Source organism: Ambystoma mexicanum, chromosome 2p, assembly GCF_040938575.1.
Source record: "Ambystoma mexicanum isolate Mex_15411 chromosome 2p, UKY_AmexF1_1, whole genome shotgun sequence".
Lineage (NCBI taxonomy): Eukaryota > Metazoa > Chordata > Amphibia > Caudata > Ambystomatidae > Ambystoma > Ambystoma mexicanum.
Window position 1 is genome coordinate 1,425,988,173 of NC_090923.1, and position 22,227 is coordinate 1,426,010,399.

The 22,227-nt window shown below is 44.4% G+C and overlaps 1 protein-coding gene across 1 annotated transcript in view; it reads right to left on the bottom strand.

The window, feature by feature from the left end:
• Window positions 1-22,227, bottom strand: part of LOC138567582 (zinc finger protein 567-like) — a 265,074-nt gene that overhangs the window by 13,179 nt on the left and 229,668 nt on the right. Inside the window, exon 6 of the mRNA XM_069645955.1 lies at window positions 17,002-17,217. Within this exon, the coding sequence (XP_069502056.1) occupies window positions 17,002-17,217 (216 nt within the window). The remainder of the gene's footprint in view (window positions 1-17,001; window positions 17,218-22,227) is intronic.

Below are 22,227 nucleotides of genomic sequence, written 5' to 3' on the forward strand. Positions count from 1 at the left end.
TTACAAGAGAGGGGCGAGAGACGATCCTAAAAATTTTCGGCCTATTGCCCTGTTGAATGTAATTGGCAAGGTGTACGGTTCTTTACTTCTACAACATTTCCAAAGGTGGGCTAAAGATGCACCCTGCGAAGACCCCCTCCAATTTGGCTTCAAAAAGAATGTGGGAACAACAATTAACATTCTAACGGTTAACATCTTAAAATACAAAAGCCTGGCAGGAGGCACCCGTACTTACATGGCTTTTATCGACCTAAAACAAGCCTTTGACCAGGTTAACAGAGCAAGGCTCTGGGCAAAGTTAAGGTCTTGGAATTGCCCGGCGTCCATTCTACATCCAATTATAGCACTACATACGGACACAAGGATCCAAGTGAGGCTTGACAACCAAGGCGCACTTTCAGAGGAGATCCCAACCAATCAGGGAGTTAAGCAGGGCTGCCCGTTGGCCCCGGCATTATTTCTGAGCTTTATTGGCGACTACAAAGAATCAGAAGCAGAGGTCAGATCATTCCCTCCGCATATTGGCCAAATGAAAATCTCGAGAATTATGTATGCGGATGACATCATTATCACAGATCAAACAGCAATAGGCCTGCAGCGACAACTTAACAACTTCACTGACTATATCAAGGCAAAACGGTCTCGAAATAAACAAGCCCAAGACCAAAATCATGCTCTTTGGGAAAGGCAGAAGCAAAAGCGGCTCATATGCATGGTCTTTGGAAGGTGAACACATCGACACAGTCACAGAATTTAAATATCTGGGCATTGTGGTGGATAACTCGCCAAGGGAGATTGCAATGCAAAAACATCTGCTGTTAAAAATAAAGAACTTAATATCGCAGGCTAAAGCGATACGGTCGCTTCTCCCTCATACCAATTGTGGACTTCTACAAGGCCAAGGAAGTTCCCACACTAATCTACGGAGCTGAAGCAATGCTGGGGCTACCACACACCATCTGGACGAAACTTGAAAGCCAATACTGGAGAGAGGTCCTAAATCTACCAAACTCAACTCCATTGGTTTTGATCAGACGGGAAATGAGCCAACTCTCGCTTGCCTCGATAGTGAAAAGAAACAGCTTGATGTTGTTTAGGAAATTATTGCTGGAAAATCGTCCTGAGCTTTTTGAAGCTATAAATACAGAGGCAGACGGAGGGCGCCTGGCTGTCCTGAACAGATGGTACAAAGACCAAGAAGAAAAATTAGACTATTCAATGTTCCAAAAAGGAGTTGATGGACAATCCGATGAAAATCCATAACAAACTAAATGAGCTTGATTGGATACTTACCTTGGACCAGGCTGCTGCGTATAAGTTAACTTCGCACCTGCCACAGACGTTGCACAAACTACACGAATTACAAGCGTACGTGAAAAGATATCCAAACCGCAAGCTGAGGAATACTTTTATAAGAGCCCGCCTCAACTTACTCCACACGAACGAAATCTTGATGATACGAGGTCTGGAGAGCACAAACGTTTGCAGATTTTGCAATGACCAGGCTATGGTGGAAACGACCAAACACCTATTGTTAAGATGCCCAGAAGTAGAGGCCATAAGAGGTCCTTACTTGAAGGAGATATTATCTGCAGGCCATACTTTCGATGTAGAGACTTGGTGGGTGAGGCTAATTGGAGGCAGACAAACTACTTGGGTCACTGCCACAGCAAAAATTTTAGATACAATACTGTCAACTATAAAAAAAATGACCATAGGCAAACAATATTCAAATGGAAAGGAATGAAATGCAAAAACTTTTAAAAACCCTTGGGTTAAACAAAGTATAAAAAAAAAAATACTCCCAGGGAGCAGCATTGCGGGCTCAAGCAGAAAGTCAGGAGAAAGACCACTGGGCTCTCTCCCAGGTTGAAAAGGAAAATCAGATAAGGGATTATGAGAGAAGACCCAACCCTCCCTCCTCACGTGACTCTATCCCACCACCTATTGGGAGGAAGCAGGGTTCAGATAAACCTACAGAGTTCCACCTACCAGTGAATAAATTCACAGGTCATGCAACTGCAGTAGCAGGGGTGACATAGGAAAGCGTTTGGACCTAATCTGAACCCTGAAAGGCATTTTGACGCAAGCTATCCGAGACTGAATAGTTCCAGGAGACAGTACACAGTAACGTTTTTTTCAACAGGTCCACAATATTTGATCACCAAGTAAAAGTAAATCCAACACCATAACTAGGCACAACGAAAAGAGGGTGAAACAGAAGAAAACCAAATTTGCCAAGTCCAGGGGGAGTGTTAGGCAAGATTTTCATAGCAATGATAAATCTTCCTGACCTGTGCCAACCTCAGGAATATTAGCTTTTATTGGTGGATTATTTTTATTTATACCTCTGTGAGTGGGAACCTTTTATCAACACTCACAAAATCTTTCACTCTTTTTATGGGTGTAATTTCTAAGACTCTCCATATTGTATTTTAAAGGTTATCCTCTTTGACAACTTGTTGGCAATACTTGCCTATTGTTGCTGGGTTGCCATAGGGGCTCCCCTTTAAACTTTCTCTAGCTAACCTTGTGAGAACTACAGTTCCCAAGGGTAGAAATGATCTTTGTTATGCGACCCCCAGCTCTGCCCGCCTCTACTCTCCGTCCTCTGCAACTAATCCAGAACAGGACTGCGAGACTTGGCCTTGGCTGAAGCCCAGGGATCATATCGCTCCAGCACTGAAATCTCTCCATTGGCTCCCAGTGGCTGCAAGGATCAAGTTCAAGACCCTTTGCATTGTCCACAAGGCCTTCTGGGGGGCCTGGGACCAAAATATCTCCATCTTTCTCTTCTGAAGCATCTTCCTACTCGAGCTCTTTGCTCCTCGCTCCTCCACCTCCAACTCCTTGAGGGTCAGTCGCTTTTCCAAGCAACGAGCTGGGGGCAGATCTCTCTTTGGAACAGCCTCCCGGCCTCTCTGAAACTTGAGCAGAACCACCTCCGGTTCCGGAAGCAGCTCAAGACTTTCCTCTTTGCTTCAACCTTCTCTCTTCCCTGCTGATCTCCTGTCTGATACTGCAGAAGGTATCTGGCTACCCTCTGAATCACGGGCGCAGGTCCCTGCCCTCACAGTTTCACACATGCACTGCCTCCTGGCAACCGTGCACTTGGGGGCTGTATCTGCAATCCTACAGTTCCCCTACCTGCACTAACACTTGCTGACTGCACTTAAACCCCTGCACTGCCTCCTGCTAATGGCACCTCTATTTTTTGATGTTTCGTTACTCTGTCCTGCACTTGCTCCTCCTCCCCATCCCCTGTCACTTTTCCCCTTTCCTCCCCCCCTGCACTTGCACGGTCTCAATGTCACTGGGCCTAGTAAGATCGTTGTCTTGACCCCCACCTCGTCACGCCTTGAAACACCTGTGTATAGGTGTGCTATAAATAATATATATCATATCCCTTTTACATTTTATTAGGTGAGACCAGCACCCCCCACCTTATGTTTGTTTGTTTGTTTATTTATTTGTATTGCGCGCCAGACCCAAGGGTAACCGGGCGCAGTGAACAGAATATACGAAGCTTACAATGTTGCATGGAGATTACAGTGTTATAGCAATTTGCAATGTTGCATCGTTAAAATTTACAATAGTGATAAATCTTGAAGGTACATATATACATACAGATAAGTAACATAACACAGATTAGAGTCTTACAAATCTTACATATTCTTGTCATTGAGGTGTTTGATAAGATTCGTTCTAAAGTGGAGGAAAGGTTGGTTTGATCTCAGGTTGTGAGGTAGGGCATTCCACCATTTAGCAGCTAGTACAGGGAAGCTTGAGCCGCCAATTTTGGCAAGTTTAAATCTAGGAATTTCCAGACAGTTGGAGTTGGGGGTTCTTGTAGGTCTGCTCGAGATTTTTCTTTTTATTTTGTCCATCAGGTAAATGGGGGCAGCGTTATTGAGGGCTTTGTGTGTCAGGGAGAGCATTTTTAGGTGAATTTTATTGTCAGTGGAGAGCCATTTGTGTTGTTGTCTAATGGATGAGATATGGTCCCTTTTGTTTATGCCTAAGGCGGCTCTGAGGGCGTTGTTTTGTAGGATTTGTAGCCTTTTAGTGATGGTTTTGTTAGCGCCACTGTAAAGGGCATTGCAATAATCGAGTCGTGATAGTATTAAGGCTCTTGCTAGGATCATGCAACTGTTGTTGGATAAGAAGGGTTTACCTGCTCTTATTAACTTGCAGGTATATGCTGTCGTTGAGGCTAAAGAGTTAACTTGTTTGGCAAAAGACATGGTGGAGTCAAGATAGAAGCCTAGAGTTTTTATTTCGCTCGAAACCTTAATGCTATTGCCATCTATGATAAATGTGGAATAGTCCTTGCCTAGTTTGTTGATATTGGCCTGCGTGCCCAGAATTATCAACTCAGTCTTATCATCATTCAGGCAAAGGCCATGTGATGCCATCCATGCCTGAATAATGAGGTACACTCTATTCACCAACTCCCTGTCCCTGCCATGATCCCCAGAAAGCGGGAGGAGAATCTGTGTATCATCTGCATAGTTAGTGTAGGTGATACCTAGAAGGTCCAGATCATCGAAGAGGGGTTTGGTGAATATGTTGTACAAGGTTGGTGAAACACAGGAGCCTTGAGGGACGCCGCATGTGATAGGAAGAGGGTCGGCTGCTGCTGAAGGGGAGAAGACTTATTGTTCTCTCACTCAGAAAGGATTCAATCCATTTGGTGGCCTGCATGGAGAAGTGTGCAGCAGTGTCCAAGTGTTTGCAAAGGACCTTGTGATCCACCAGATCGAAGGCAGCTGAGAGATCAAGTAAGAGGAGGAGTGCCGTCTTGCCTTGGTCTCTCAGATCGTCTATCTGGGTCTTTAGGTCAATGAGTGCAGTTTCAGTACCGTGGAGTGGACGGAAACCGGATTGTCTGGCTCCCAGAAGGTTGTTGGAATCAAGGTGTCTTTGAATTTGTATATAGGCAACCTTGTCTAGTATCTTCAATGTGGAGTGCTCGGGAGATACTGAGTATCCCCTTTCTCATTTTAAATGTAACATTTATGTTACAAGGACAAACTTACTTTAAATGGCTGGTGGCAATGAACCTTTTTATTAATTCGGTGCACCTTTATTGCGGGCTGTTTGCACAGCCCCAGTAAAGGCACCGTCCTCTTCTTTTTTCACCATTTTAGTATTCATTTCTCTTTCTTGTTCCTTCCCCTGACCGCCAGGGTGGGAATTTCCTTTCTGTGATTTTTATCTTCGGCGATGGTCCTGTGGACTACCCACCCAACCTCCAGAGTGTCTGTGAAGGAAGGAAGCGTGGGAGGAGTCCAAAACTCTGCAGTCTTGTCTTCCAGCCTGGGTGTGAGAATCCAGTTCAAACTGGGAGGCTGGCTGTCCTGAAAGGATTGCCAACCCCCCCAGGTTTGAATGTTGCAAGGCTGTTTGATTGGCTGGGTTCCTGCGCAAAAGTCAGATCCTGGAAACTGGAGTGGTAGTTGACCACTGGAACCAAATATGAAGAGGAAGATGATGAAACCGCAGCTGGGCCAATTTCCAGCGACTGGAGAGCCTGCTCTGTAAACAGAACCCACTGTTACCCTTCCTTCCAATCGACCAGGGGACTCTGAAAACGACGACTCTGACCCAGAGCCTAGTGAAACCCAGTAGACTCAAGAAGACCTGCATTTTGAGCCATCCTACGCAGTTCTGCGACCATGCGGGCTGCAATACACCAATACCCTGCGACCTCAAGGCATTGTGCGGTGCAGACTTCCGAATTCCGAATCTCGCTGAAACATTGTGGACTTCCTGCTGGACCTCCAGAGACCTGAATCAACTCCAAAAAGTCCCCTCACCAGAGTGCTGGACCTTGCAAACGCGAGAATCCGACTGGCAATATTCTGTATTCTTCTGTGCTCCTGAAAAGGGGCACCAAATCCACAGAGCCACATCCAGCTGCGAGGTATACCTTGCCTAGAGCCTTCCCCCGTGATCCTTGCTGCAAAAGTCCTCCCAGTGTCCCGTCTTCGGTCTTCTTGATGAAGGAATTCAATGACCAGGGTTTTGGCTGCATATCCTGAAGTCTTCCTGCTGCAACACTTCTTCTGTCTGGAGGTACTGTGTTGGCTGGGGTACTTACTTACCTTAAGTCTCTTGTGATTCCTGTGTAGTTTTGGGGTGTTTTCTGTGAATGGGAGGTCTCTCGTACAGTTCACCCAAGCCCAGTGCTGGAATCTTCCTAGGGTGTCTTCTCTGAAGTCCCTGAACCCTCAACTAACTCTAAAGTAAAATACTTGTTTGAGCAGTCTTTCACTGTAACTCTGAACTCTTCCTGCAACTGAGCCCTATCTCACCCTACCTACAGCTGGCTCCTAGACAACTAGGGTCCCTCTTCTGCTGCCTCTGAGAGGACTAATGTACTACCATTGGGACAGGCTGGATACTTTAAGGGGTCTGCATTGAAAAGAAAAGGAAGTGTTGAAAAGTGTACTTATTTGTAAGCGAGTTAGTTGGTAACTTTAAACTCCTAGAGTGAATAGTTACAAAATGTTATTACTTATCTTAGAATCTGTAAAGTATATATGGAATTTATTTACCTTGAATAAGCGTTGTGCCGTCTTAAGTATTCTCAAAGGTTTACATTCCTTAGAAACTGTCTCACCATTGTAACAGAAAGCAAATAGAAGGTTAACTTACTCCCCTTTTCCCAAAGGTAATGCTGTTGGTTTCACTTTATTATTCCCGTTAGGATAGCTGTATGAGAGACCCCATTTGGGTCTTGCTTCCCCTGACTTGCTGTTAGCATGTCCAGATTATGTCTGCCTAGGTCATACCTACTTTTCTTTAGGTTGCAGGTAGCTCCTTACAAAAGTACATAGAGTTTTTACTGACCTTGCATAGCTGTGTGTCACCCAAAAATAAGTTAACAAGTTATTGCTTCCCTTAGTCTGTGAACTGAAAGGCAACTGTAATTGAATATTACACCCCAAGGTCCAACTCCCCTAGAATAACTTATCCTGAATGAGAGTTATAGGTTTTTACTATTCCTAGAATAAGTGTTACACTAATCAGAAGAAATATTGTTCAGTTGACTTACTATGTGATTGCTTGCTGAGCGTCATGGTACAACAGTTAGGGGCTACTACCCTCTATTACTGTAAGTAATCCAAAAGTGTTTCGACTTCCCTACAACTACTGTTAGGTGTTCCAACTAAACTTATATGCTTTGGTCTGTGCATCTTCAAGCTTAGTGTTGTGTTTTTATAATTGTGGTTATATATAATGTGATAGTACTTATTTCCCCCAATATCTATCTGGGTCTACTTGTATTTAAATAAACCATACATTTTTTTTACAATATATAGTGTTTCAGTATTTCTTTGGACCATTTGTATTACAATGCCTTAGTACTGACTCTACAGCCCTCTCTCCCTCCTAAAATAAGCATGGCTGCACTATCTACGCTACCCTGAATTCACAGGTTACAGCCCTAAGAGTGTAGTCTTGTATTGCCTCAGTTGAATGGTTTTACTAAGCCCTTAGTTGGACTTCAGAAAGACTGTCCTAACAGTGAGCCCATAGCAGCAATGTGGTATGAAGGAAATTTAGGTCTGCAATTGAGAACCCGAAACCCAGATTCACCAAATCCACGGGTAGTCTAAAGCAGCAGCGTTGTATGGAGCAAAAGCAGGTCCAACGAAAAGGAAGAAACCAGAATACCAAATTCAAACAAAGTCCATAGCTTAGCTACACAACTTACCAAGGTTAGTGTGTGTGGGTCTGCAACCCTTTTTTCATTTATAAGTTAACATACTTTTGCAGTTTATTTCTTTGCCACACTTCTGTTGTGTGTTTGTGTAGCCCTCTACCTCCCCAAGACCTCTTCCTAGTTTGGCGGTGTTCCTGCCTTGCTCCCGCCTCCCAGAGCATCTGATTGGGCCTTGCAGCCCTACTTAAGAATCTCCTTCCAGGGCAGCCACATGCCCGGGCAGTCCTGAGCTAAGGACCCCAAGACAAAGGGCAGCTCCCAAAGAAGCAGTTCCAGGCTGTATTTTCCCGTGTGCGCTTGGGAGGCCAGCCATCAATCAGCAGCGACTGATGAAGTAAGTGTCGCCTGAGTCGGGAACACTACAATTACTGTAGTCCAGTAAAGCCCTACCACCCTTATTACCCTACATAGCAGGGCACATCCATGCTAGTCAACTAGCAAGTAGTTCTCCAATCACTGCTGTGTCCTAAGTTTAGGTGGTTCGCCACTTACTCCTGTGTCCCAATTTTAGGTGGTTCTACAGTTACTGCTGTGTCCCAATTTTAGGTGGTTTTCCATTTGCTGCTGTGTCTCAAATTTAGGCATTTTCTATGTATTACTGTGTCTTATATTCAGGCATTTTTCTCCCACTTCTCAAGTATCTGAAACTTAGGTGTTTCCCCATGGGTGTAGCCCATTTGTGCTAGCGATCCATTTCTTTCACTTGACCCATCTGTGTTGGGGAGTCTTATCTCGCATTTGTCCCATTTGTGTTAGTGAGCCAGTCCTCAACTTAGCTGATCTGGGTTAGAGAGCAATATCTCGCACGGAATGATTGTGGGGCACAGGAAACACATCACCCCTGGAGGATCCGTGGGTGTGGTAATTGCTGCACACTAAAAATGTACACCAGGGGAAGGGATATGGGCCCAGTAAGTCAGAAAAGCGTGGGTAGGAACAAGAACTGCCATTAACCGACCATGCTAAGAATTCACCCTCTGCATACACCTCTCAAACTGAACTAAACACAACCATACCCCTACAGCACAAAATAAAACACAACCCCCCAAAAATAATAAATAAATCACACGCATTTCACTACACCACAACGACGAAACAAACCACACAGCCTCACTCATCACATGATGGCTACCAATGGAAAAACACACCTACGCTCAGTGAACAGTTTCAACCGAACTGAAGTTGTCAACAGCACATCACAGCTCTTGTATTTTTTCCTGCTCAGTCCTGCTAACTTGCCCCCCTACGCCCTTGTTTTACAGATCTGCCAGAGTGCCAAGAAACCACGCAGGTGGCAATAGTGTGCGGTATAAGAACCTTTAACATAACAAAAATAAAATGCTACACAGAGAGGAATGGGTGACACTCACTTGAGCAACCTAATGTGTTGAGAAGCACCGGATCATTTTTCCGTCTGAGCTTCATACTTGGGGGTTGCAGGCTTTTAGGTTGTTGGGTGAACGTGGCTTGGGGGCTGTAGTAAACGGATGTTGTCGTTGCCGAGAAGCCACGGCAGCTACCACTATTGGAGGTGCACTGACCCTAACACTGCTGACAAACAATCATGATTTGCCCATGCAGTTTATATATATCCTGTACAGAAATGTGTGTAAAGAGGTGTATGGCGTCTGTTACCAAATGCTTACAATTTTGCAGTCCTCTTGAAATCATGAAGCAGCAACCTTTCTATATGCAGCCTTGTCGTGGTTGTTGAACTGTTTCTCCAGCCCACAGTTAAGGCTCTGAGTGGGAGATGTAGACAGGAGGAGGACACATGTTCTGTTTGATCCCTCTCAGGCAGTGAAGAGATACAGAGGCCATATTATCAGCTCCGTCTCTCACTGCCACGTGCATACACACTTCTGGCATAATGCCTGCTCCTCATTGTGTAGCACTGCATTTTTAATTGTTCTCTGGTTTACTGATGGGTAGTTGAGGGCCTAAGACTACCCTGATCAGATGCAATGGTTTTCCCTGCAGTTTGACGACTATAATGTGCAAACAAGGCAATAGATTTAGTGGCAATAGAACTATGGACAAACCATTTACCAGCGGACAGTTGTGTAAAGGGAGCATAGAGTCAGAGGGTGTCCCATAATTTAACCGTTTTGGACCATGTTCTTTTAAAAAAGATTTTATTCTGCAAGAGTATGGCCACACACTGCACTGACCTGAGGCGATGCGGTGATCTAGGACATATCGAGGGCTTAACAGATTCCCTGCATACCACATGTAGATTGCATTTTGGGGGGGGGAGTGGGGATAGGGATCTCTGGTCCCCACAGCTCCTGGGAGCTCAAAAGAAGGTCCTGGCCATGTGACTTTGTCCCATTGTACACACCCATCCTAGTTTTTACAGGAGAACCATTCTAGCATTCCACTTTTGACACTGATCAAATCTGCACACTACCAGGAGTGAACATTTCTTCCAGAAACCCTCCTCTACTGCAAATCTCTCAAAATCATCATGACAATCTTAGTGGTCCCTTTCTTTACACACAAGATGTCTAGTCACTTTGAACAGTACTAAAAAACTGAGTGTTTCGGTTTCCCCACAGCTTTGTGTGGTACTCAGTGGCGTATTTAGGCTTTCTGCTGACCTACGCCCAGATAAACGCACGCGCCCCACCCAACTTTACTCCACCTCTGCCAGACTCTGCACCGTCATCAGATTCCGCCCCTTCAACAAACTGTCAGCGTTGTCCAAACTATGCCCCCTCACTCCCATTTTGTCCCCCATTTTCGTTCCATAGCATTATCAGGAACTTTTTAAGGTTGCAGGGTTAGAAAGTTATTGCTTCCTCTCTATTAATTCAAGCCTGCCACGTTCTATGTTATGTTTGTTGAAAAAGTGTTTTCAGATCTCTACTGCCTATGATTTGGAGAAGGCATGGTGTTCTACATTTGAGTGCACTAAAGGTAATTGTTAGTGCTGTCTACTTTCGGTTAAGTCCAAAAACAATCTTTTGGAGGAAGTGATAAGAACATAAGCTGTCTGCCAACTATACACAAGTGAGAGAAGGTTGGAATGAGGAATGCGAATATCTGGTTTCTCTCACAGATTTCCTCGGGTCACTCTATGAGAAGCACATTGACTGGTCAGTAATATTAATGTAACAACTACATTTCTACATCCGATCTTGTCAAATGGTAAAAATTACATATGATATATATGCAAGTGGAACAGGCACATCTTATAAAAATCTTGAATAAAAATAACTCAACCCTCTTCTCATGGTTACAGCTCTGGTGTTAGCAGGGGCAAAATGAAAATTGTATATTATTGTACATTTGTATAGTGCCTTAAATACCATTCGTATGATCTCAAAGCGCTGTGGTTGAATGCCCTTGGGGACCATAGTCCAGGTCAGTGGCAAGATTAGGGTAGCATATAGTGCTTGGGTGCACTCAGTAAGTGTGCAGCCATTGCGGTATGCACGGAGGTGACCGCATTCTAATTCTAGGTGTGGCGCAGTTGTTGAGAGATCAATGGAATGTGTGCAGCAAGGTAATTGGCCTCAGTCTGCATTCTGGCTGCCATGGGGCCTGTGTAAGAGATTATGTGTGCAGTTAGGCCGATTTCTTTGTGGGGTATAACTGTGTTCTAAAAGAGTGTTGAGGTGCTCATGTGCAGGGATGTATGCAGCTATGCCGAAATTGAACGAGGGGTATAGCTGCATTCTATTGTTTGTTGGTGCAAATTGGAGACTGAGCATATTGGTAGGAGTGAGTGTCCATGCTTATTAGTAGGAAGCCCCTGTTCCTGGTTACTGTCCGGAACATGATGAGATGGCCGCGTCTGTCCTGGTGGTTCTCGGTAGTGGATCTCCGATAGAGATTCCTTTGCTGGAGCGGAGTATGTTGTGTTTGCCAGGTTGGACGGTCCTTTTTCCAAAGGCTCCGTTGTAGGCGTCAGGGGTCTATTTTCCAGGTTCCTGTTCATGCCTTATGGCAGGTGACTGGGCAAACTCCTGACACATTTGTGCTTACTGCATGTTTCTCAGGATAGTCCAACCAAGCATAGCTGCTATAACGACTCGGGTGTAGGAGTTTTTTGGCCTAATTCTTCGGTAGACCAGGGTTGCCTGACTTGAGCATATATCGCCTTGTGTACCCGGTAGGTGACATGATATGACTCAACCGTAATGTTAGAAATATAAGTGCTCTGAGGCTCTACAGTACCAGGTCTGTGTGTTGATTCCCAGATAGGAAACAGTGCCCGATGTTGTAGGCTGATATGGGGACCTGCGGTATACTGTCATTTCATCGCCGCACTTTTAATCGCAGGGTTTTTTGCCGCAATTTTTTTTCGTTAAAAAAAACATCACAATTTTTGGGGGGGTACATTTTTAAAAAATGGGTTTGGGTGTTCGGGATGTAAAAAAAAGAAAGGGGGGTTTGAGTGGGTTACCCCCCCCAAAATAAATAAATAAATTTAAAAAAATCGATGGGTTTTTTCGAAGAAAAGAAATCGCTGCAAAAAATCCTTCGATGAAAAGTGCAGCGATGAAATCACGTAGAACCGGGACTTGCGATGGTGGCTCTGTGGGTTGATTCCCAGATGGGTAAGGTTTGACTGGAGCGGGTGCAGTCGCATTTAGCTGAGGGCCTATTACACGTTGGGGATGTGGTGGTGCACAGGGGTCTGTGGATTGGTTTCTATGAGTGGGTGGCATCTCCTGGAGGGATAGTGCCATTCTTCCTTATGGGAACAGAATGATTAAGCTCAGTCACAGTCATTAATTTTGAAGTTCACCTGTCAAGAAAATAGATGATGTAAGCACACCGAGTTAATTTGTGTATTTTTAAACATGGGACGTATGCTCAAGGTATGTATGAGGCCATCGATTTTTATCTTAGACATCACATTCCAGTTCTACGTTTACCTGCAGGTCCTGCATATCCCTCTACAGCAATTGAGCTGTTACAGATCTGTTTGTTTCCAACACAAACCCTTTGTCTCAGAGTTTTCTGAATATATGGGGTCTTCTTTTGAAAAACAAGGTTATTTACAGAACACTGTTTTTTAATTGAAACACACATTTGGTTCTTGGCTGTGCTCATTACAAAACCTGTTCTTGAAATAACATACAGATTTAGCATACATACACCTATTTACACTTATTAACTGAAATCATTTGAATTTGAGGCCCCTTCATTTCATCGTTTTCTTTATTTCATATCTGCTAAAGCATTTTATATTCTGTGTCAAAAACACCTCACAGAAGGAAAGTGATAGAGTACATGAAGTGAAAAAAACAGGAGAGAAGTTGAGAGGATGTGGATATGAGCACTTGACAGGTGAGGATAGGGGACACGAGGAACACTTTGAAGAGGAGGATAATGAGACCATTAACACAGAATGAAAAAGGTAGACAGAGGAGGATGTGTTTAAGAGTTGGAGGAGGAGAGAACAATCACTAGTGAGTGGAGGGGTAAGTTACAGAAGCAAATGGGTGCAGTTTGAATGTGTAGTAGAGATCATATGTAGAGGGACGGGAGGAGTGGAGCATGAGGAGGAAAAGACAATAGAGAGAGTGGAAGGGGTGGGGGAATAGAGTACTGAGGGAGGGGGAATAGAGTACTGTGGGACATCATGGTGGAAAGGAAGAAGGAGCAAAAGAACAGAGGCAATATGTAAAGGTCACATAGGAGAATATAGATGATATGCCAGAGGGTAAAGTGATCAGAGGGAAAAGTAAAAAGGTCTGGTCCCAACTCAAGTGGCTTTGACAAGTCCTAGCATGATGGTGGTATCAGACCCAAGATCGTCTGTGTCAGACTGGGCCACTAACATCATGCAAAGGATCTCAGTCTGCTTCCTAGCCCCAATCTAGATCTCCCAAGCCACTAGGTAGTGGTGTTGGTATCTCTTAAAGAGAAAGTGTGCCTTCCTGACATTGAAAAAAGCCAAGCCATCTACAACTACTGTGTCAAAAAGTACAGGTTACTTAAATCCCAAGAGACTATGTGAACTTTTCCCACCAGTATGGTGGCACCTGTTGAAGAGATGGAAGGACTGGAACTTATTTTATTTGTCTTGAGCTCCCATTTGGTGACACTAGTTAAAAGCTTATCCCTTCAATTAGCATTATAGCAAGGACTCTTGCAATCAACGTTCTGGCTTCTAGTTGTCTGTTGATCCCAGAGTGTGACAGCCACAGGAGATTGTGAAAGAGAGAAGGATGATTTGGACAAACCAGGTGATCTGCTGTCCAGAAGATATTCTGCCTTACTTCAAACCCATTTAGACTTCATGTGGCGTGTTGACAACCAGTAGAACCAAGAATCTCCAAAAAGGCCAAATCGTTATACATCACTGTGAATGTGGAAGGTGCAACGCATCTGGTCAACTCGTCCCTTCTCCCTATACGGAGCCACCCTGTGTGAGGCTATGGAGATGAACTAGCTCTGCAAGACCCTCCCTACGGGTCTGGGAAAGTGGCACCTCACTGGGAGTGACTCCCCTCTTGGGGACAAAGACTCCTAGTCTGATAAGGATCTCCCGGGTTTAGCATACATTGTATGCGTACATGGGACTTGTACAATCCACTTTTATTCCTGCTTTGACTACTCTGACCGATGTCAACCCTTCCATCCTGTTGGCTGGTGGCAATGCTAGATTTCATCTGAGCGCCAAAGACAGGGAAGAAGGACAAACCTTCATTGTTCGTAATGACGTACTTAAGCAGAAGAGGAACTGTGAATGGACAGATGGAACCGCCTACGCAGGGGGGGTGAACTCTATGCAGATGCAAGCCCTCTGGAAGAGACCTCCTGAAGGAGAGGATCTACGCTGGGGGGGTGGAGCCCGCTGGAGAGTGGAGAGTGAGGCCAATGCTTTTTGGATGCTTGACGGCTGGTGTTTTCTCTGACTGAATTCCATGTCGGGGATGGAGGCGCAAAAAGAGAGATTCCTGTTTTTTCTGGTGGCTCGACCATGGATAGGCCATGGTGGGCTTGGAGCCCAGTTAGCAATGACAAGACCATCTAGCTGGGGAGAACCCAAATCCCTGAGCTCTACATCCAAAGGATGTTAGTTGCGGAAAACAGCAGCAACCGGGAGGTGAACCCTCCCACGGAGAGCAACAAATATTGTAAATCCAGGATGGAAGGCATCAAACACCATTATAAAAGAGAAATGTGGTAAGGAGGACCCTTGAGAGGTCTTTTGTTCCCCCCCAAGGAAGAGGGAACTACAAGGAGGATCGTTTTCTTTGGACTAACAAAGTCTACGAGACAGCTGTGAACTTTTTTGTTTGATAATTACGGACTGGGAACTATCAACGGAGCACCCAAGTGATTGGGCCAGGCGGAAGCTGAAGAAAGGTCATTGCTCCGGCCTCTCTCTTTAATTCAGTTTTCCTAAGTGGTAGGGCCAGAGTAGTTGGATAAGATGTTGGACCATGGGCTGTTTTCTTTAACAAGCACCATTAGTTTTAGTATTAGATAGGGATCATCCTTCATAAAAATAGGGCAAGTTAGCAGTTCGTTTTTTACTTTTAAATAAAGATCCTACTAAAATGTCAGTCGGTGGTCAGAGTCCTCCTTTTGGTTCACTACAAAGGGCATTTGTGTTTATTATAAGGCTGAAAAAGATACTTCCTCACCCAGCATTTGAAATACGTCTGAAGCTGTGCTAATAAATAGGTAGGAAATATCTGACAAACATGTTTGTTTGTCTTCATTGCCTGGTACACTAGGGCTTTTCTGTTGCAGAAGAGGGTTGATGGAGATGCCTCTTAATTCTTCTTTTGATTGATTGACACAGTTTTGTTATACCAACTTCATTGCGTTTGATGCCCTTGATTTGAATTCACATTTATTTTCTTAATAAAATTATTAAAGCACTTATTAAATAATGTAATTCTGTAATACTCATGTATAAGCCCAGCCCTTTACTAATGAAAGGAACACAGTGAGTACTTTTGAGCACATTTGCTGTCTTGCCTCTGTATGCAAACACCTTGTTACAATGTTTTGAGAATTTAGCTGAAGTAATATAATTATCCATCCACTTTCCCACTGTTAGGGAGAATTCTCAGAAATGTTCTAATTCCTCTCTACTACCTTAGAGATCCCCAGCACTTTTGCTGGACTCTAGGACTTTTGCATTTTTACCTTGAGAGAGTGATACCCTTTTGCCCACTCTCTCATGTATTTTAATGTGATTTTAACACTGTGTTTCTTTAGTATTTTTGTGACTGGCAAACTCCATAGGCATCTTTTTTGCGTTATGTCACACAGCACCTTCAGCGCAGTGGCACAGAGAAGTCTTTCAGATTTCCCCAAAGGTTTAAATACCTTTCTCTTGGATAACTACTGTTTCCATGAGCAGTAAAGTGAAATTGACTTTACTTACATTTGTAACTTTCTAGACCCAGCACACACTATCTTACAATAGGATGCTGGAGGGGCTACATAGTATCCCCTTTGTCTAGCTTCTTATGTAACATTTTTATGTTACCCTTTGTACGATTAATGGCTGGTGGCAGTAGTTTACGTTTTACTACCGTGGTGTGTCTTCACCGTGGGCTACGTTCGCAGCTGCAGTAAAGCACCCCTGGGTGCCATTTTTGTCAAAATGGCCCGGGCTTTTTTATACGCCACTTCTCTGTGGAAAGGTCCTTCTTAAGATTTACTCTGCGCGCCAAACCTGGTTTGGTCCCTTTGGCGGGCTTCACGCAAAGAAGGCTTATTCCAATGACTGGTAAATAAATAAATAATTGTTTTATCAAGAAACCTTGAGTGTAAATGTTTATTTGGATACTTGAAAATTGAATCTTAGTGTAACCATCCCACTGCTCACATTGACCCCTCTTGAGATAAGCCTGGCTGCTCAGCCACACTACCAACCTGTGTAGTTCAGACTCATAACAAAGGTTGGGTCCTATTGCCAGGAGGCTAAGGTTGTTGTAGTGCACCAAAAGGGTACTACCCCAAATCTTTACTTAACACCACATAACCATTTTCACCGCATTCCAAGGATTATCCGTGGTGACCAAGCATAGCATTGCATAGCATAGCTCCAAATCAAAGTCTTGGGGATTAGTGGAGAACATACAGATACGTTTAAAGACCAAGCAGACCATCTGGTCTCTACATTTTTTCAGCACCAGTGTTTAGCAACTTTTCTTTAAAGGCGTTAGTTCAGTAAACTAATCATTACTTTAACAATCAGTTTTGTTGTATGCCAACATCACACCCAATACCATTTGTCTGCCCTAAATTATTACCCAAAATCACAGTACATTTCTTTGGGAACTAACCTCTTGCCGGTACATGGTTAAACAAACCTCCACTTTCTTCCATTACACAATTCACCACAACCCTGTTCGATTGCCATGGTCTTCTGCTAATCCCCTCTGCATACACATCTGGGGTGATGTTCCCTCTACATCTTCCAGAGGACATCAAGTTGGAATGTAGATTTTCCGCTGTTGATGTGTTCAGTATCTTTTTCCTTTGATCCACATAATACTCCCCTATTAAAGAAAAGTGAATAAATTAGACAATGGGCCTCACTTAGAGATTAAAGGAATGAGGTAAATAACTGAAAACATTGGTGGATGGACAGATCATGTGACAAACATTGATAGTTCAAATTATTTGTTATCAACAAATATAAATAGCATATTGTTTGGATACATTCCATGACAAAGTCCAGGCCTGACGCTGGAGACTTGAGGAGGTGACTTGTTTCCTCCATCTACGGTGTCTGTCTCAGTCTCGATTCCAGGGGTCCCCTTTGCCACAGAGAGTCCAACGCATTGTAGTGATGACAGTGCTCTGCATATATATGGCTTTATAATAACACAGCAATCCTCCTGTTATTTCGCTGGACTTAATAGGTTTCATTTCCAGGCCCAGTAATGTGTCTAGGTTCTCTGTGGTGTAAGAAATGTCTAACCCTGTTGAGATAGTGAAGGGTTTCCCTCTTGTTCAGGGTGTTTTTAGCCTCTGGCAATATTGCACAAGTAAGCTGGCATTCCTTTGATACAGAGTTCCACCTGGGATGGAGTTGAAGACCCGACTTTACATACCATTCCACCTTATATGAAGCCCCACTACTCCCTTTGGCAGTTCTTTCGAAGGATGCAACAAAGGTCCACTTAGGGTCTTGAGTTTGTCCATGCAATGTTGGACATGAAGGAATACATGTTCAAACATAAAAACATAATTCTAGCATTGGTGTCCTTACGTCTTGAGCAGGGGGTGCACGGCTGGGTAACATTGTCTTCCAATACAGTGGCATTTCTAAGATTCGGTCTGCTAATTGATAACAAGGCATTCCAAGCGTACTGTGGGATAATGTGGTTCTTGGGGAAACTTGTGTACATGATTGGTTGCTCTATCCGTGGATTCTCGTTCAGAAGCACACCCCATTTAAGATCATGGGGCATTTTTTGGGATAACAATGTCCTTCCTGAAATTAGGCATAATTAAGATAGAAGGCTCATAGGGCTTTTTCCCTGGTCACTTCCCATGCATATGCCAACAATTGGAGTCTGCTAGGTCTGCATTGGTCTCTGGTGTCAGATGGCATTCTTTATGCTCTTCCTTTACAAATTGTACAGAAACACCAAAACTAGTGTTCATATGCTCTGGAGAGATAAAAAGGAAGGAGTGGGGGAGGTCTTTGTGTGCCATTTAATTGGTGGTCGTTCATCTCCATTTTTCAGGAATTATTCCACCCCGGAGGAAGGGTCAATGGGCTTGGATGAGGGTTGGGCTTCATGGTTGAAATGGATGCTACTCTTGGGAGACGAATCGTACTCCGTGGGTCTCATCTAGCAGGCAATTAGGTTATAGGAAGTCTTTAAACACCATTTTGTGTTGCACTTTCTGGTGACCAGACTCCTGGTGTCTCCCAAGAAGGCTGGTATTAACGGATGCAGCAAACTTGATATACTCAATGGTAGGGAAGCTACAAACTGTTCTAGGTCAAGTTCCTCTTATCTCCAGCGTTCTTTTCTCAAGCCACTATACCATTAGATATTGTATGGCGCAGCTCAACTGACAAGGTGCTTCTGGGGCCAGTAGTCTGCTGTCACTATCTTCTGTCTGTGACATTCCTTGTCCAGTCTGATATATCAGTCTTAAATATCCAATATCATTGGGTCTCATCTGGTGGTTGCTTGTCAGCATAAAATACCTGGAGCGCTGTGTGGAGGTCCACGGTAAAAGTGTGGCAACATTTTAAAACATGTTCTCATTGTCTCATTTAGAAGCTTGGGCAACCTACAAGACATTATGGAAGCACTGTCAATATTCACATGTGGCACATTTCTGCAGCAAGGCTAAATGTGGTATTGGAGCTTGGTCGAGCTAGGTAAGTGCAGTCAACAGCTGTTTGTGGATGGCCACTTCTCATGTCATCTGTTCCCTGGCTCTCTAGAGATGGCTGTCCTCAGTGTAGCTCGTCACTGGTCTCCATATCCACTTCTTTTTATCAATCTGGGCTGAAGCTACTTCTACCAGAGACTGGGAAACATCACTGGCCTCTATACTGGTGCTGGGTTTATTGGCCTTTCTTTCCCTCAGACTCCTCCATCGATTGCCTCCGGAATTAGTCTGGTGGCTTTTTGCTCATCTGCTGGGGAAAGAAATGAGTATGTCTGGGGCTTGCAGATTAAAGGACCAGACTGAGGTGGAGTCTTTGTCCAGGTTGTGTGATGAAAGGCTGTTTGCACTGGTCTTGCTGGCCCTTTGTTTGAGAGGCATGGGTCCTTCTGGCATACAAGAGTGAGGTTTTGTCCTTCCATTGTTGGGATCCCTTTAATGGCAGGTGTACTGGCTTCGGAGTAGATTTGGCCCGGCAGGCTGGGCTTCAAAGGACCTATTCACAGAGATGGGACCTAGCTTCCTCTTGTGAGGTTTGTTGTGGTAGGATTTCCATTTATTTTCTGCAATGACAGGGGGTAGGGATCCTGGGAGACTGATGAGGCCTCAACCCTAGTTCAATCAAATCCTGTAAAGGGCCCTCACCTTTACCTAAGCTGGACTTCAGTGTCATTTGTTTGGGCTGAAACGCTAGTTATCATAGGAAGTCATCACGTCTAAGCCAGATTAATCCCATTTCTGGCACCAAATAGCTAGTGGGAATCAATGAGAAACAGACATCAAATTAATTTTAACAGGCTTTGTTGCTAGCGGTCAAGATAAAAGTATTCAGCTTAAATTTAAAGTAGGGCATCGTCTCTTTAGGAAGATTAATAAGAAACATATTTTTTGATGGCTCCTCCTGCGGTGGACATGAAAGTCACTCTCTCAAAAGTCTCAATGTTCGGGTCCCATTGTCCAGTGATCTACGGAGTATGGCTGCTGTTTGTACAGTCCTGTGCCATCTTTACAATCATTCCAGGCAGTCCTCTAAATTTGACAACTTCCCTCAAAGTCATGAGAGAAGTCCAAAGGCCATCACTGACGTCCCTCCAGATAGTTGCGACTATGATACTGGGTTTTGATTGACCTGGACAGTCCGACTGCTTCTAATAGATTGGTTGGAATGTCACAAGGAATAATTACCTTCTCTTTTCCTGGGATTTCCCCCTCCAACCACTACCTTTACTACCCTTCTAGATGCCTCCACCCGTTTAAATCCTTTTACAAACTTTACTCTTAACTGCTCTCACCCTAAATTGTCTGAAGAGTAAGGCCCCTCTTTCTGTCTCAACTTTTAAAAACTCCTTCTTTAACATTTTCTTTGCTCCTTGTGGCATTTATTAGGCTTCATCATTCTGGCCTCTGGGTTTTTCCACTTCACAAACCTATGGGCGCCTCTCTGCCAAATGATAGTGGAGTCTCTCTTCTAGCCTCTGGACTGTAACTTTCCCCAATCCTAGGGGGTTCTATATTCCCAACTTCTAGGATGCAACTCTCCCCAATATTAGGGCTCCTTGATGTTCCCAACCTCTGAGGCAGAGCTCTCCCCGTTTACTCCTGGGGCATCTCTTACTGCAGCCTCAGAGGAAGATCTCTCCCCAGCATCTGGGGTGAACCTCTCCTCTTCCTCACTTTATTGTTGCTCCCCTTCCTCTTCACAGCCTCTGCTCTAGCTCTTCCCCTCTTCAGGTTTCCAAGTATCACCTTTGCTCCAAATCTCTTCTTCACCTTCCTTCTCAAACACCTGTTCTCTCCTCTAGCTTTCCTCCTCCCCCTTTCTCCCAATCACCTCCTCTTCTCTCCTCCAGCCACCTCCAAAGCACTTTTCTTCAAGACTGCTCCTTCGATCCGCTCGCTCAAAAGCCCTGCACAATCTCTTTGCTCTACATTTTGTATACTCTCTCAGCCCCTTCCATGGGGGGGCAATGGGGCAGCGGGTTAGTCCCTCATCTATGATCTGCAGGTTTGCAGAACAAGACCTCTTGAGAGGCAATTGGTTAACATTCTTTTATGGGTTGTTTATTATTATTATGGTATTAACTGAGCGCAGACCCAAGTGCATTACAGAGGTATACAACATTCCAGATACACAAAGAAGCACTTTACAGAGGTATACAACAGTACAGATGCATAATGGAGTGCTTTTCAGAGGTAACTGAACAAATATACAGCGGAGAGTAGGATACAGAGGCGAACATAGGAGGGGTACAGCTTTAAAGGGTGGCAGGGAGGAGAAGGGCGGATGGTGTCTAGAGAGTCAGGTGACGGGGGCATGATGGCATAGGTGTTAAGGAGGAGAGACTACTAGTAGAGTTGGGTCTTGAGTTATTTTTTGAATTGTAGGAGCAAGTCTGATGCTGAAGGGGAGGAGGTTCCATAGTCATGGGGCGTACGCAGAAAAAGGTTGGTTTTCTGGTCCTTTTCTTTTTGCAGCGGCGGATTTAAAGTCTGCAGAAGTCCTGGCTTCTGTTGGTGTGCTGTCCACCAGAAACGTTAGTTTCTCCATGAGGTAGCTGGGTGACTTGAGAGCAACTGCATTATATATGATACAGCAAGACGTGAAGGTGATTTGTGCGTTCAGTGGGAACTAGTGATGGTCGATCAGGGACAGGGTGATGTGGTTGTATCCGTGTAGACCCTTGATGAGGCATGCAGCCTCGTGTAGGACACTTCTCAGTGGCACAAGGGAGGACGATAGGAGGCCATAATGGAGGGCATTGCCTCCATCCAGGTGCATAGGACCAGTACTTGGAAAATGAGGGATGAAGCGCAGGAGGTGAGTTTGGGTGTGAACCCCTCAGGGCTCATAGTTGATAGCGCTTCAGGATACTATCTATGAAGTCTTGTCCGATTACCTACCTGATATCCTGTGAGTCATGGTTCAATGCCTTGTCCGGCACAGACTTTGTGCAGTTACTTCCCACATATTACCTGGTAAAGCAGTTTGACTGTTCGCATTCTCAAGCAGGAGGCAGCGTAGCACTAATCCACGCTGTCCTCTTTGAATACACTGACATTCCAATCTCTCACGCTTCACCTTGTGACATCTTACTTCTACGATTTCAGGTATCACCCAAGTACAATATTCATTTATTGCTTGTTTATCACCC